The sequence below is a fragment of the Zophobas morio genome, unplaced genomic scaffold (assembly GCF_036711695.1).
Source record: "Zophobas morio isolate AGI-343-1 ecotype UQ-CSIRO unplaced genomic scaffold, CSIRO_AGI_Zmor_V1 ptg000534l, whole genome shotgun sequence".
NCBI classification, from domain to species: Eukaryota; Metazoa; Arthropoda; class Insecta; order Coleoptera; family Tenebrionidae; genus Zophobas; species Zophobas morio.
The window spans coordinates 1-15,126 of record NW_026972637.1 but is presented as its reverse complement, the minus strand read 5'-3'; the positions used below and the strand labels follow the sequence as shown (position 1 = coordinate 15,126).

The window sequence follows — 15,126 nt, the reverse complement described above, 5'->3', positions numbered from 1 at the left end:
CTGTTAAAATTCTTCAGAAACGTCACTTTTGAAGTGTTTTCTTGTACTTTTAAGCCAATCAGATACCCTACGGGCTCGGAAAGTGCAACGAAACCATCAAATTTTAGCTAGAAACTGTATTTTTGTCGATTTTTATTGAATTTGAACTATATTTCAACGTTTTTTGATGGTTCTGAGCCACCAAACACACTTAAAGCATGCAGAATCGATTCAGAATAGGAAAAGGAGACGTTTAGGTCAATTTTATGCATTCTGGCGTTCGTAGATACAAGAAAACTGTTAAAATTCTTCAGAAACGTCACTTTTGAAGTGTTTTCTTGTACTTTTAAGCCAATCAGATACCCTACGGGCTCGGAAAGTGCAACGAAACCATCAAATTTTAGCTAGAAACTGTATTTTTGTCGATTTTTATTGAATTTGAACTATATTTCAACGTTTTTTGATGGTTCTGAGCCACCAAACACACTTAAAGCATGCAGAATCGACTCAGAATAGGAAAAGGAGACGTTTAGGTCAATTTTATGCATTCTGGCGTTCGTAGATACAAGAAAACTGTTAAACTTCTTCAGAAACGTCACTTTTGAAATGTTTTCTTGTACTTTTAAGCCAATCAGATACCCTACGGGCTCGGAAAGTGCAACGAAACCATCAAATTTTAGCTAGAAACTGTATTTTTGCCGATTTTTATTGAATTTGAACTATATTTCAACGTTTTTTGATGGTTCTGAGCCACCAAACACACTTAAAGCATGCAGAATCGACTCAGAATAGGAAAAGGAGACGTTTAGGTCAATTTTATGCATTCTGGCGTTCGTAGATACAAGAAAACTGTTAAAATTCTTCAGAAACGTCACTTTTGAAGTGTTTTCTTGTACTTTTAAGCCAATCAGATACCCTACGGGCTCGGAAAGTGCAACGAAACCATCAAATTTTAGCTAGAAACTGTATTTTTGTCGATTTTTATTGAATTTGAACTATATTTCAACGTTTTTTGATGGTTCTGAGCCACCAAACACACTTAAAGCATGCAGAATCGACTCAGAATAGGAAAAGGAGATGTTTAGGTCAATTTTATGCATTCTGGCGTTCGTAGATACAAGAAAACTGTTAAAATTCTTCAGAAACTCACTTTTGAAGTGTTTTCTTGTACTTTTAAGCCAATCAGATACCCTACGGGCTCGGAAAGTGCAACGAAACCATCAAATTTTAGCTAGAAACTGTATTTTTGTCGATTTTTATTGAATTTGAACTATATTTCAACGTTTTTTGATGGTTCTGAGCCACCAAACACACTTAAAGCATGCAGAATCGACTCAGAATAGGAAAAGAAGACGTTTAGGTCAATTTTATGCATTCTGGCGTTCGTAGATACAAGAAAACTGTTAAAATTCTTCAGAAACGTCACTTTTGAAGTGTTTTCTTGTACTTTTAAGCCAATCAGATACCCTACGGGCTCGGAAAGTGCAACGAAACCATCAAATTTTAGCTAGAAACTGTATTTCTGTCGATTTTTATTGAATTTGAACTATATTTCAACGTTTTTTGATGGTTCTGAGCCACCAAACACACTTAAAGCATGCAGAATCGACTCAGAATAGGAAAAGGAGACGTTTAGGTCAATTTTATGCATTCTGGCGTTCGTAGATACAAGAAAACTGTTAAAATTCTTCAGAAATGTCACTTTTGAAGTGTTTTCTTGTACTTTTAAGCCAATCAGATACCCTACGGGCTCGGAAAGTGCAACGAAACCATCAAATTTTAGCTAGAAACTGTATTTTTGTCGATTTTTATTGAATTTGAACTATATTTCAACGTTTTTTGATGGTTCTCAGCCACCAAACACACTTAAAGCATGCAGAATCGACTCAGAATAGGAAAAGGAGACGTTTAGGTCAATTTTATGCATTCTGGCATTAGTAGATACAAGAAAACTGTTAAAATTCTTCAGAAACGTCACTTTTGAAGTGTTTTCTTGTACTTTTAAGCCAATCAGATACCCTACGGGCTCGGAAAGTGCAACGAAACCATCAAATTTTAGCTAGAAACTGTATTTTTGTCGATTTTTATTGAATTTGAACTATATTTCAACGTTTTTTGATGGTTCTGAGCCACCAAACACACTTAAAGCATGCAGAATCGACTCAGAATAGGAAAAGGAGATGTTTAGGTCAATTTTATGCATTCTGGCGTTCGTAGATACAAGAAAACTGTTAAAATTCTTCAGAAACGTCACTTTTGAAATGTTTTCTTGTACTTTTAAGCCAATCAGATACCCTACGGGCTCGGAAAGTGCAACGAAACCATCAAATTTTAGCTAGAAACTGTATTTTTGTCGATTTTTATTGAATTTGAACTATATTTCAACGTTTTTTGATGGTTCTGAGCCACCAAACACACTTAAAGCATGCAGAATCGACTCAGAATAGGAAAAGGAGACGTTTAGGTCAATTTTATGCATTCTGGCGTTCGTAGATACAAGAAAACTGTTAAAATTCTTCAGAAACGTCACTTTTGAAGTGTTTTCTTGTACTTTTAAGCCAATCAGATACCCAACGGGCTCGGAAAGTGCAACGAAACCATCAAATTTTAGCTAGAAACTGTATTTTTGTCGATTTTTATTGAATTTGAACTATATTTCAACGTTTTTTGATGGTTCTGAGCCACCAAACACACTTAAAGCATGCAGAATCGACTCAGAATAGGAAAAGGAGACGTTTAGGTCAATTTTATGCATTCTGGCGTTCGTAGATACAAGAAAACTGTTAAAATTCTTCAGAAACGTCACTTTTGAAGTGTTTTCTTGTACTTTTAAGCCAATTAGATACCCTACGGGCTCGGAAAGTGCAACGAAACCATCAAATTTTAGCTAGAAACTGTATTTTTGTCGATTTTTATTGAATTTGAACTATATTTCAACGTTTTTTGATGGTTCTGAGCCACCAAACACACTTAAAGCATGCAGAATCGACTCAGAATAGGAAAAGGAGACGTTTAGGTCAATTTTATGCATTCTGGCGTTCGTCGATACAAGAAAACTGTTAAAATTCTTCAGAAACGTCACTTTTGAAGTGTTTTCTTGTACTTTTAAGCCAATCAGATACACTACGGGCTCGGAAAGTGCAACGAAACCATCAAATTTTAGCTAGAAACTGTATTTTTGTCGATTTTTATTGAATTTGAACTATATTTCAACGTTTTTTGATGGTTCTGAGCCACCAAACACACTTAAAGCAAGCAGAATCGACTCAGAATAGGAAAAGGAGACGTTTAGGTCAATTTTATGCATTCTGGCGTTCGTAGATACAAGAAAACTGTTAAAATTCTTCAGAAACGTCACTTTTGAAGTGTTTTCTTGTACTTTTAAGCCAATCAGATACCCAACGGGCTCGGAAAGTGCAACGAAACCATAAAATTTTAGCTAGAAACTGTATTTTTGTCGATTTTTATTGAATTTGAACAATATTTCAACGTTTTTTGATGGTTCTGAGCCACCAAACACACTTAAAGCATGCAGAATCGACTCAGAATAGGAAAAGGAGACGTTTAGGTCAATTTTATGCATTCTGGCGTTCGTAGATACAAGAAAACTGTTAAAATTCTTCAGAAACGTCACTTTTGAAGTGTTTTCTTGTACTTTTAAGCCAATCAGATACCCTACGGGCTCGGAAAGTGCAACGAAACCATCAAATTTTAGCTAGAAACTGTATTTTTGTCGATTTTTATTGAATTTGAACTATATTTCAACGTTTTTTGATGGTTCTGAGCCACCAAACACACTTAAAGCATGCAGAATCGACTCAGAATTGGAAAAGGAGACGTTTAGGTCAATTTTATGCATTCTGGCGTTCGTAGATACAAGAAAACTGTTAAAATTCTTCAGAAACGTCACTTTTGAAGTGTTTTCTTGTACTTTTAAGCCAATCAGATACCCTACGGGCTCGGAAAGTGCAACGAAACCATCAAATTTTAGCTAGAAACTGTATTTTTGTCGATTTTTATTGAATTTGAACTATATTTCAACGTTTTTTGATGGTTCTGAGCCACCAAACACACTTAAAGCATGCAGAATCGACTCAGAATAGGAAAAGGAGACGTTTAGGTCAATTTTATGCATTCTGGCGTTCGTAGATACAAGAAAACTGTTAAAATTCTTCAGAAACGTCACTTTTGAAGTGTTTTCTTATACTTTTAAGCCAATCAGATACCCTACGGGCTCGGAAAGTGCAACGAAACCATCAAATTTTAGCTAGAAACTGTATTTTTGTCGATTTTTATTGAATTTGAACTATATTTCAACGTTTTTTGATGGTTCTGAGCCACCAAACACACTTAAAGCATGCAGAATCGACTCGGAATAGGAAAAGGAGACATTTAGGTCAATTTTATGCATTCTGGCGTTCGTAGATACAAGAAAACTGTTAAAATTCTTCAGAAACGTCACTTTTGAAGTGTTTTCTTGTACTTTTAAGCCAATCAGATACCCTACGGGCTCGGAAAGTGCAACGAAACCATCAAATTTTAGCTAGAAACTGTATTTTTGTCGATTTTTATTGAATTTGAACTATATTTCAACGTTTTTTGATGGTTCTGAGCCACCAAACACACTTAAAGCATGCAGAATCGACTCAGAATAGGAAAAGGAGACGTTTAGGTCAATTTTATGCATTCTGGCGTTCGTTGATACAAGAAAACTGTTAAAATTCTTCAGAAACGTCACTTTTGAAGTGTTTTCTTGTACTTTTAAGCCAATCAGATGCCCTACGGGCTCGGAAAGTGCAACGAAACCATCAAATTTTAGCTAGAAACTGTATTTTTGTCGATTTTTATTGAATTTGAACTATATTTCAACGTTTTTTGATGGTTCTGAGCCACCAAACACACTTAAAGCATGCAGAATCGACTCAGAATAGGAAAAGGAGACGTTTAGGTCAATTTTATGCATTCTGGCGTTCGTAGATACAAGAAAACTGTTAAAATTCTTCAGAAACGTCACTTTTGAAGTGTTTTCTTGTACTTTTAAGCCAATCAGATACCCAACGGGCTCGGAAAGTGCAACGAAACCATCAAATTTTAGCTAGAAACTGTATTTTTGTCGATTTTTATTGAATTTGAACTATATTTCAATGTTTTTTGATGGTTCTGAGCCACCAAACACACTTAAAGCATGCAGAATCGACTCAGAATAGGAAAAGGAGACGTTTAGGTCAATTTTATGCATTTTGGCGTTCGTAGATACAAGAAAACTGTTAAAATTCTTCAGAAACGTCACTTTTGAAGTGTTTTCTTGTACTTTTAAGCCAATCAGATACCCTACGGGCTCGGAAAGTGCAACGAAACCATCAAATTTTAGCTAGAAACTGTATTTTTGTCGATTTTTATTGAATTTGAACTATATTTCAACGTTTTTTGATGGTTCTGAGCCACCAAACACACTTAAAGCATGCAGAATCGACTCAGAATAGGAAAAGGAGACGTTTAGGTCAATTTTATGCATTCTGGCGTTCGTAGATACAAGAAAACTGTTAAAATTCTTCAGAAACGTCACTTTTGAAGTGTTTTCTTGTACTTTTAAGCCAATCAGATACCCTACGGGCTCGGAAAGTGCAACGAAACCATCAAATTTTAGCTAGAAACTGTATTTTTGTCGATTTTTATTGAATTTGAACTATATTTCAACGTTTTTTGATGGTTCTGAGCCACCAAACACACTTAAAGCATGCAGAATCGACTCAGAATAGGAAAAGGAGACGTTTAGGTCAATTTTATGCATTCTGGCGTTCGTAGATACAAGAAAACTGTTAAAATTCTTCAGAAACGTCACTTTTGAAGTGTTTTCTTGTACTTTTAAGCCAATCAGATACCCTACGGGCTCGGAAAGTGCAACGAAACCATCAAATTTTAGCTAGAAACTGTATTTTTGTCGATTTTTATTGAATTTGAACTATATTTCAACGTTTTTTGATGGTTCTGAGCCACCAAACACACTTAAAGCATGCAGAATCGACTCAGAATAGGAAAAGGAGACGTTTAGGTCAATTTTATGCATTCTGGCGTTCGTAGATACAAGAAAACTGTTAAAATTCTTCAGAAACGTCACTTTTGAAGTGTTTTCTTGTACTTTTAAGCCAATCAGATACCCTACGGGCTCGGAAAGTGCAACGAAACCATCAAATTTTAGCTAGAAACTGTATTTTTGTCGATTTTTATTGAATTTGAACTATATTTCAACGTTTTTTGATGGTTCTGAGCCACCAAACACACTTAAAGCATGCAGAATCGACTCAGAATAGGAAAAGGAGACGTTTAGGTCAATTTTATGCATTCTGGCGTTCGTAGATACAAGAAAACTTAAAATTCTTCAGAAACGTCACTTTTGAAGTGTTTTCTTGTACTTTTAAGCCAATCAGATACCCTACGGGCTCGGAAAGTGCAACGAAACCATCAAATTTTAGCTAGAAACTGTATTTTTGTCGATTTTTATTGAATTTGAACTATATTTCAACGTTTTTTGATGGTTCTGAGCCACCAAACACACTTAAAGCATGCAGAATCGACTCAGAATAGGAAAAGAAGACGTTTAGGTCAATTTTATGCATTCTGGCGTTCGTAGATACAAGAAAACTGTTAAAATTCTTCAGAAACGTCACTTTTGAAGTGTTTTCTTGTACTTTTAAGCCAATCAGATACCCTACGGGCTCGGAAAGTGCAACGAAACCATCAAATTTTAGCTAGAAACGGTATTTTTGTCGATTTTTATTGAATTTGAACTATATTTCAACGTTTTTTGATGGTTCTGAGCCACCAAACACACTTAAAGCATGCAGAATCGACTCAGAATAGGAAAAGGAGACGTTTAGGTCAATTTTATGCATTCTGGCGTTCGTAGATACAAGAAAACTGTTAAAATTCTTCAGAAACGTCACTTTTGAAGTGTTTTCTTGTACTTTTAAGCCAATCAGATACCCTACGGGCTCGGAAAGTGCAACGAAACCATCAAATTTTAGCTAGAAACTGTATTTTTGTCGATTTTTATTGAATTTGAACTTATTTCAACGTTTTTTGATGGTTCTGAGCCACCAAACACACTTAAAGCATGCAGAATCGACTCAGAATAGGAAAAGCAGACGTTTAGGTCAATTTTATGCATTCTGGCGTTCGTAGATACAAGAAAACTGTTAAAATTCTTCAGAAACGTCACTTTTGAAGTGTTTTCTTGTACTTTTAAGCCAATCAGATACCCTACGGGCTCGGAAAGTGCAACGAAACCATAAAATTTTAGCTAGAAACTGTATTTTTGTCGATTTTTATTGAATTTGAACTATATTTCAACGTTTTTTGATGGTTCTGAGCCACCAAACACACTTAAAGCATGCAGAATCGACTCAGAATAGGAAAAGGAGACGTTTAGGTCAATTTTATGCATTCTGGCGTTCGTAGATACAAGAAAACTGTTAAAATTCGTCAGAAACGTCACTTTTGAAGTGTTTTCTTGTACTTTTAAGCCAATCAGATACCCTACGGGCTCGGAAAGTGCAACGAAACCATCAAATTTTAGCTAGAAACTGTATTTTTGTCGATTTTTATTGAATTTGAACTATATTTCAACGTTTTTTGATGGTTCTGAGCCACCAAACACACTTAAAGCATGCAGAATCGTCTCAGAATAGGAAAAGGAGACGTTTAGGTCAATTTTATGCATTCTGGCGTTCGTAGATACAAGAAAACTGTTAAAATTCTTCAGAAACGTCACTTTTGAAGTGTTTTCTTGTACTTTTAAGCCAATCAGATACCCTACGGGCTCGGAAAGTGCAACGAAACCATCAAATTTTAGCTAGAAACTGTATTTTTGTCGATTTTTATTGAATTTGAACTATATTTCAACGTTTTTTGATGGTTCTGAGCCACCAAACACACTTAAAGCATGCAGAATCGACTCAGAATAGGAAAAGGAGACGTTTAGGTCAATTTTATGCATTCTGGCGTTCGTAGTTACAAGAAAACTGTTAAAATTCTTCAGAAACGTCACTTTTGAAGTGTTTTCTTGTACTTTTAAGCCAATCAGATACCCTACGGGCTCGGAAAGTGCAACGAAACCATCAAATTTTAGCTAGAAACTGTATTTTTGTCGATTTTTATTGAATTTGAACTATGTATATTTCAACGTTTTTTGATGGTTCTGAGCCACCAAACACACTTAAAGCATGCAGAATCGACTCAGAATAGGAAAAGGAGACGTTTAGGTCAATTTTATGCATTCTGGCGTTCGTAGATACAAGAAAACTGTTAAAATTCTTCAGAAACGTCACTTTTGAAGTGTTTTCTTGTACTTTTAAGCCAATCAGATACCCTACGGGCTCGGAAAGTGCAACGAAACCATCAAATTTTAGCTAGAAACTGTATTTTTGTCGATTTTTATTGAATTTGAACTATATTTCAACGTTTTTTGATGGTTCTGAGCCACCAAACACACTTAAAGCATGCAGAATCGACTCAGAATAGGAAAAGCAGACGTTTAGGTCAATTTTATGCATTCTGGCGTTCGTAGATACAAGAAAACTGTTAAAATTCTTCAGAAACGTCACTTTTGAAGTGTTTTCTTGTACTTTTAAGCCAATCAGATACCCTACGGGCTCGGAAAGTGCAACGAAACCATAAAATTTTAGCTAGAAACTGTATTTTTGTCGATTTTTATTGAATTTGAACTATATTTCAACGTTTTTTGATGGTTCTGAGCCACCAAACACACTTAAAGCATGCAGAATCGACTCAGAATAGGAAAAGGAGCGTTTAGGTCAATTTTATGCATTCTGGCGTTCGTAGATACAAGAAAACTGTTAAAATTCGTCAGAAACGTCACTTTTGAAGTGTTTTCTTGTACTTTTAAGCCAATCAGATACCCTACGGGCTCGGAAAGTGCAACGAAACCATCAAATTTTAGCTAGAAACTGTATTTTTGTCGATTTTTATTGAATTTGAACTATATTTCAACGTTTTTTGATGGTTCTGAGCCACCAAACACACTTAAAGCATGCAGAATCGTCTCAGAATAGGAAAAGGAGACGTTTAGGTCAATTTTATGCATTCTGGCGTTCGTAGATACAAGAAAACTGTTAAAATTCTTCAGAAACGTCACTTTTGAAGTGTTTTCTTGTACTTTTAAGCCAATCAGATACCCTACGGGCTCGGAAAGTGCAACGAAACCATCAAATTTTAGCTAGAAACTGTATTTTTGTCGATTTTTATTGAATTTGAACTATATTTCAACGTTTTTTGATGGTTCTGAGCCACCAAACACACTTAAAGCATGCAGAATCGACTCAGAATAGGAAAAGGAGACGTTTAGGTCAATTTTATGCATTCTGGCGTTCGTAGATACAAGAAAACTGTTAAAATTCTTCAGAAACGTCACTTTTGAAGTGTTTTCTTGTACTTTTAAGCCAATCAGATACCCTACGGGCTCGGAAAGTGCAACGAAACCATCAAATTTTAGCTAGAAACTGTATTTTTGTCGATTTTTATTGAATTTGAACTATATTTCAACGTTTTTTGATGGTTCTGAGCCACCAAACACACTTAAAGCATGCAGAATCGACTCAGAATAGGAAAAGGAGATGTTTAGGTCAATTTTATGCATTCTGGCGTTCGTAGATACAAGAAAACTGTTAAAATTCTTCAGAAACGTCACTTTTGAAATGTTTTCTTGTACTTTTAAGCCAATCAGATACCCTACGGGCTCGGAAAGTGCAACGAAACCATCAAATTTTAGCTAGAAACTGTATTTTTGTCGATTTTTATTGAATTTGAATTATATTTCAACGTTTTTTGATGGTTCTGAGCCACCAAACACACTTAAAGCATGCAGAATCGACTCAGAATAGGAAAAGGAGACGATTAGATCAATTTTATGCATTCTGGCGTTCGTCGATACAAGAAAACTGTTAAAATTCTTCAGAAACGTCACTTTTGAAGTGTTTTCTTGTACTTTTAAGCCAATCAGATACCCAACGGGCTCGGAAAGTGCAACGAAACCATCAAATTTTAGCTAGAAACTGTATTTTTGTCGATTTTTATTGAATTTGAACTATATTTCAACGTTTTTTGATGGTTCTGAGCCACCAAACACACTTAAAGCATGCAGAATCGACTCAGAATAGGAAAAGGAGATGTTTAGGTCAATTTTATGCATTCTGGCGTTCGTAGATACAAGAAAACTGTTAAAATTCTTCAGAAACGTCACTTTTGAAATGTTTTCTTGTACTTTTAAGCCAATCAGATACCCTACGGGCTCGGAAAGTGCAACGAAACCATCAAATTTTAGCTAGAAACTGTATTTTTGTCGATTTTTATTGAATTTGAACTATATTTCAACGTTTTTTGATGGTTCAAACACACTTAAAGCATGCAGAATCGACTCAGAATAGGAAAAGGAGACGTTTAGGTCAATTTTATGCATTCTGGCGTTCGTAGATACAAGAAAACTTAAAATTCTTCAGAAACGTCACTTTTGAAGTGTTTTCTTGTACTTTTAAGCCAATCAGATACCCTACGCGCTCGGAAAGTGCAACGAAACCATCAAATTTTAGCTAGAAACTGTATTTTTGTCGATTTTTATGGAATTTGAACTATATTTCAACGTTTTTTGATGGTTCTGAGCCACCAAACACACTTAAAGCATGCAGAATCGACTCAGAATAGGAAAAGTAGACGTTTAGGTCAATTTTATGCATTCTGGCGTTCGTAGATACAAGAAAACTGTTAAAATTCTTCAGAAACGTCACTTTTGAAGTGTTTTCTTGTACTTTTAAGCCAATCAGATACCCTACGGGCTCGGAAAGTGCAACGAAACCATCAAATTTTAGCTAGAAACTGTATTTTTGTCGATTTTTATTGAATTTGAACTATATTTCAAAGTTTTTTGATGGTTCTGAGCCACCAAACACACTTAAAGCATGCAGAATCGACTCAGAATAGGAAAAGGAGACGTTTAGGTCAATTTTATGCATTCTGGCGTTCGTAGATACAAGAAAACTGTTAAAATTCTTCAGAAACGTCACTTTTGAAGTGTTTTCTTGTACTTTTAAGCCAATCAGATGCCCAACGGGCTCGGAAAGTGCAACGAAACCATCAAATTTTAGCTAGAAACTGTATTTTTGTCGATTTTTATTGAATTTGAACTATATTTCAACGTTTTTTGATGGTTCTGAGCCACCAAACACACTTAAAGCATGCAGAATCGACTCAGAATAGGAAAAGGAGACGTTTAGGTCAATTTTATGCATTCTGGCGTTCGTAGATACAAGAAAACTGTTAAAATTCTTCAGAAACGTCACTTTTGAAGTGTTTTCTTGTACTTTTAAGCCAATCAGATACCCTACGGGCTCGGAAAGTGCAACGAAACCATCAAATTTTAGCTAGAAACTGTATTTTTGTCGATTTTTATTGAATTTGAACTATATTTCAACGTTTTTTGATGGTTCTGAGCCACCAAACACACTTAAAGCATGCAGAATCGACTCAGAATAGGAAAAGGAGACGTTTAGGTCAATTTTATGCATTCTGGCGTTCGTAGATACAAGAAAACTGTTAAAATTCTTCAGAAACGTCACTTTTGAAGTGTTTTCTTGTACTTTTAAGCCAATCAGATACCGTACGGGCTCGGAAAGTGCAACGAAACCATCAAATTTTAGCTAAAAACTGTATTTTTGTCGATTTTTATTGAATTTGAACTATATTTCAACGTTTTTTGATGGTTCTGAGCCACCAAACACACTTAAAGCATGCAGAATCGACTCAGAATAGGAAAAGGAGACGTTTAGGTCAATTTTATGCATTCTGGCGTTCGTAGATACAAGAAAACTGTTAAAATTCTTCAGAAACGTCACTTTTGAAGTGTTTTCTTGTACTTTTAAGCCAATCAGATACCCTACGGGCTCGGAAAGTGCAACGAAACCATCAAATTTTAGCTAGAAACTGTATTTTTGTCGATTTTTATTGAATTTGAACTATATTTCAACGTTTTTTGATGGTTCTGAGCCACCAAACACACTTAAAGCATGCAGAATCGACTCAGAATAGGAAAAGGAGACGTTTAGGTCAATTTTATGCATTCTGGCGTTCGTAGATACAAGAAAACTGTTAAAATTCTTCAGAAACGTCACTTTTGAAGTGTTTTCTTGTACTTTTAAGCCAATCAGATACCGTACGGGCTCGGAAAGTGCAACGAAACCATCAAATTTTAGCTAGAAACTGTATTTTTGTCGATTTTTAAATAAAATAAATAAATGGTTTATTGCATCCAACAGGGTTACCCCCAATTAATGAATACAAATTACTTAAATTACTTAAATAAGAATATTTAAGCGTAAACTTAGATATAAAAGAAGTACAATTAGATAACTCATATGTATAACTACGTATAACTAAAAATTAATAAAATAAGACAGAAAAAAGAAAGGAAAAAAAAATAAAATAAATAGGAATAATAATAATAATTCAGTCCTATTGACAAGCCTATTCAGGAACTAGCATAACTAACCGAAATTTAATTTTTTAATATCGGATAATTTACAACAAAAAACATCAATTTTAGGGTGCACAATATTTACCATTCGACAAATATTGTGGATAGGGGAATACTTCAAGATATTGGTTCTAGGTGTAGGTAGATAAAGGATATTATTAGACCTAATCCTGAATTTTGGACAATTAAAGTTGAACAGGCTCAGCAGATGGGAACAATTGATTTCATAATTGATAGTCTTGACAAAGAAGCACAAATATTGTATCCTTACACGGTGATCAATGCTGGGGATTGAGAATGTCTGGAGCAGATGTTCTTGAGTGGTGCCTCTTGGTGGGTACGTTCTGTTGATCTTGAAATGTAAATATTTTAAAAATCGACGCTGAACATTTTCTATATCATGGATGTACTTAGTATAATGCGGATACCATACAATAGCAGCATATTCTAATTTGCTTCTGACTAATGAATAATAAAGTAGCTTTATTATAGCTTCATTGTTAATACTACTACTGTTTCTTATAATGAAACCTAGAAGTTTAACAGCATCTGATGTTAGGGTATTAATATGCTCTGAGAAAGATAATTTTACGTCAAATACAACACCCAAATCCTTAACATGTGATGTGCGCAATAAAGAAACATTGTTGACATTATAATCATATTCTATAATTTGTTTTGCTAAGCTAAAAGACAAGATGTAACATTTTTTATTATTTAAAGAGAGACAGTTACTTTTACACCAATTGAAAATTTTATTAAGATCAGATTGAAGTTCTAAGCAATCTTGATGACAAGTGATCCGGCGATACAACTTCAGGTCATCAGCGTATAGAAGAGCCGAAGATTTGATGTCCTTTACTATGTCGTTAATAAAAATATTGAACAGAAAGGGTCCAACGACAGAACCCTGTGGTACGCCTGAGGTAATTTCAAAATTAGTCGAACAAAAATTACAAGATTCAACAAAAGATGATCTGCCACGTAAGTAGCTCCAAAAAAATGTACATAGTTCTACTGAAAAGCCAAACTCAGCGAGTTTTCGAATTAAAATGGTATGATCAAGTCGGTCGAATGCTTTAGAGAAATCAGCATATATAACATCAGTCTGGATACGATTGTCTAAGTTATTGGATAGATGTTGCGTAATAGTCAACAAGTTGGTAACTGTGGACCGTCCTTGAACAAAACCATGCTGATTTCCCACTATAAGATTTTTACATTGATGTCTTAAACCTTCAACTAAGGTCAACTCAAAAACTTTGGCAAAGTTATTCAGAATGGAGATTGGTCGATAGTTTTCGATAAGTGCGCGATTACCGCCTTTGAATAACGGAACAATTTTGGATATCTTCCATCGATCGGGGAACTTAGAAGAAACAAGGACTAAATTAAAAAGAAATGTTAAAGGTTTAGTAAATACGGCGGCACAGTCTTTTATAACAAATGCTGGAATAGAATCGGGTCCGTTTGTAAACTTGGGTTTTAAATTCTTTAATTTATCGAACACTAAATTCTCAGAGATAGTACTGACTTTAAAATTATGAAAAGAGTTAGGCAGTGTAATGTCGGGAAAGTCATTATTGCTTGACAATAAAAATACAGAACTAAAGTATTTAGCAAAAGAATTAACTATATCATCACCATTCGTAATCAATTCATCATGGAATGTCATGTTAGACGGAATACCCAAACTTTTCTTTTTTAAATTGACGAATTTCCAAAACTGTTTTGGATCAGACGTAATATTTGCCTCAGCGGAAGATACAAACTGCCTATAGGAAAATTCTATCTCCTGCTTCACGACTCTCCTTAGGCGTGCAAATTCATCACGAAAAAATTGATTACCTGATTTTTTCGCTTTCTTCCAAACAGTTCTCTTTCTTTTGATTAACCTAATAATTTTCGGAGAAAACCACACAGGGTACGATGAACGAGTAGAAGTGCTTTTGGGGACAAAGCTTGCGATGATAGAATATACACAATCATAGAAGGCTGTGCAGGCAGAATTAATATCGTTGTGCTGAAACAAAAATTCCCAGTTAATTTGTGAAAGTGCATTATATAGGCCAGAAAAATTTGCCTTGCGAAAATTAAAACGTTCTTCAACACCAGGAACTAACATCGCAGACGCTTTGACCCTCTCAAAACTAATTATCCAAGTGAGAGCAGGATGGTATGCGTCCTCGGGCACTAGAGCATCTGTTACACGAGAGATAGTGAGATGTGTATTACATATTACGAGGTCGAGCATTCTGTTTAAATTATTACGTACGTTGTTATACTGAGACAGAGATAAGAAATGAAGAAAGTCTAACAACGTTTTTACGGAAGGGCAACTACTGTCTGAAGCACCACATTCATAAGTCGGCAAATTAAAATCTCCAACAATTAAAGTGTTAGCGTTGTGTAAGTACTGAAGTTCACATAGACCATCCAATAAAATAGAAAGATTACTGGCATTCAAAGTATGTGGTATATAAATCAAAATTAAATAATAGACAATGTTATGATGAATTATTTTGACACCGACTATATCAACAGAAGGTAGAGACGAGAAACTAGCCTGGCTGAAATCAAGACGTTCAGAGTGAAATGACGAATTA

At 35.0% G+C, this 15,126-nt stretch overlaps 1 protein-coding gene across 1 annotated transcript; it reads right to left on the bottom strand.

Annotated features, from left to right (window-relative positions):
- Positions 1 to 12,605: 12,605 nt before the first annotated feature.
- On the bottom strand, positions 12,606 to 14,936 carry LOC135121243 (uncharacterized; the record flags this gene model as incomplete). Its single annotated transcript, XM_064045549.1, has 4 exons — positions 12,606 to 13,093; positions 13,637 to 14,543; positions 14,604 to 14,722; positions 14,792 to 14,936. Coding segments are annotated over 4 exons (1,659 nt in total), but the record flags the coding sequence as incomplete, so codon positions are not given.
- Between the last annotated feature and the right edge of the window lie 190 nt (positions 14,937 to 15,126).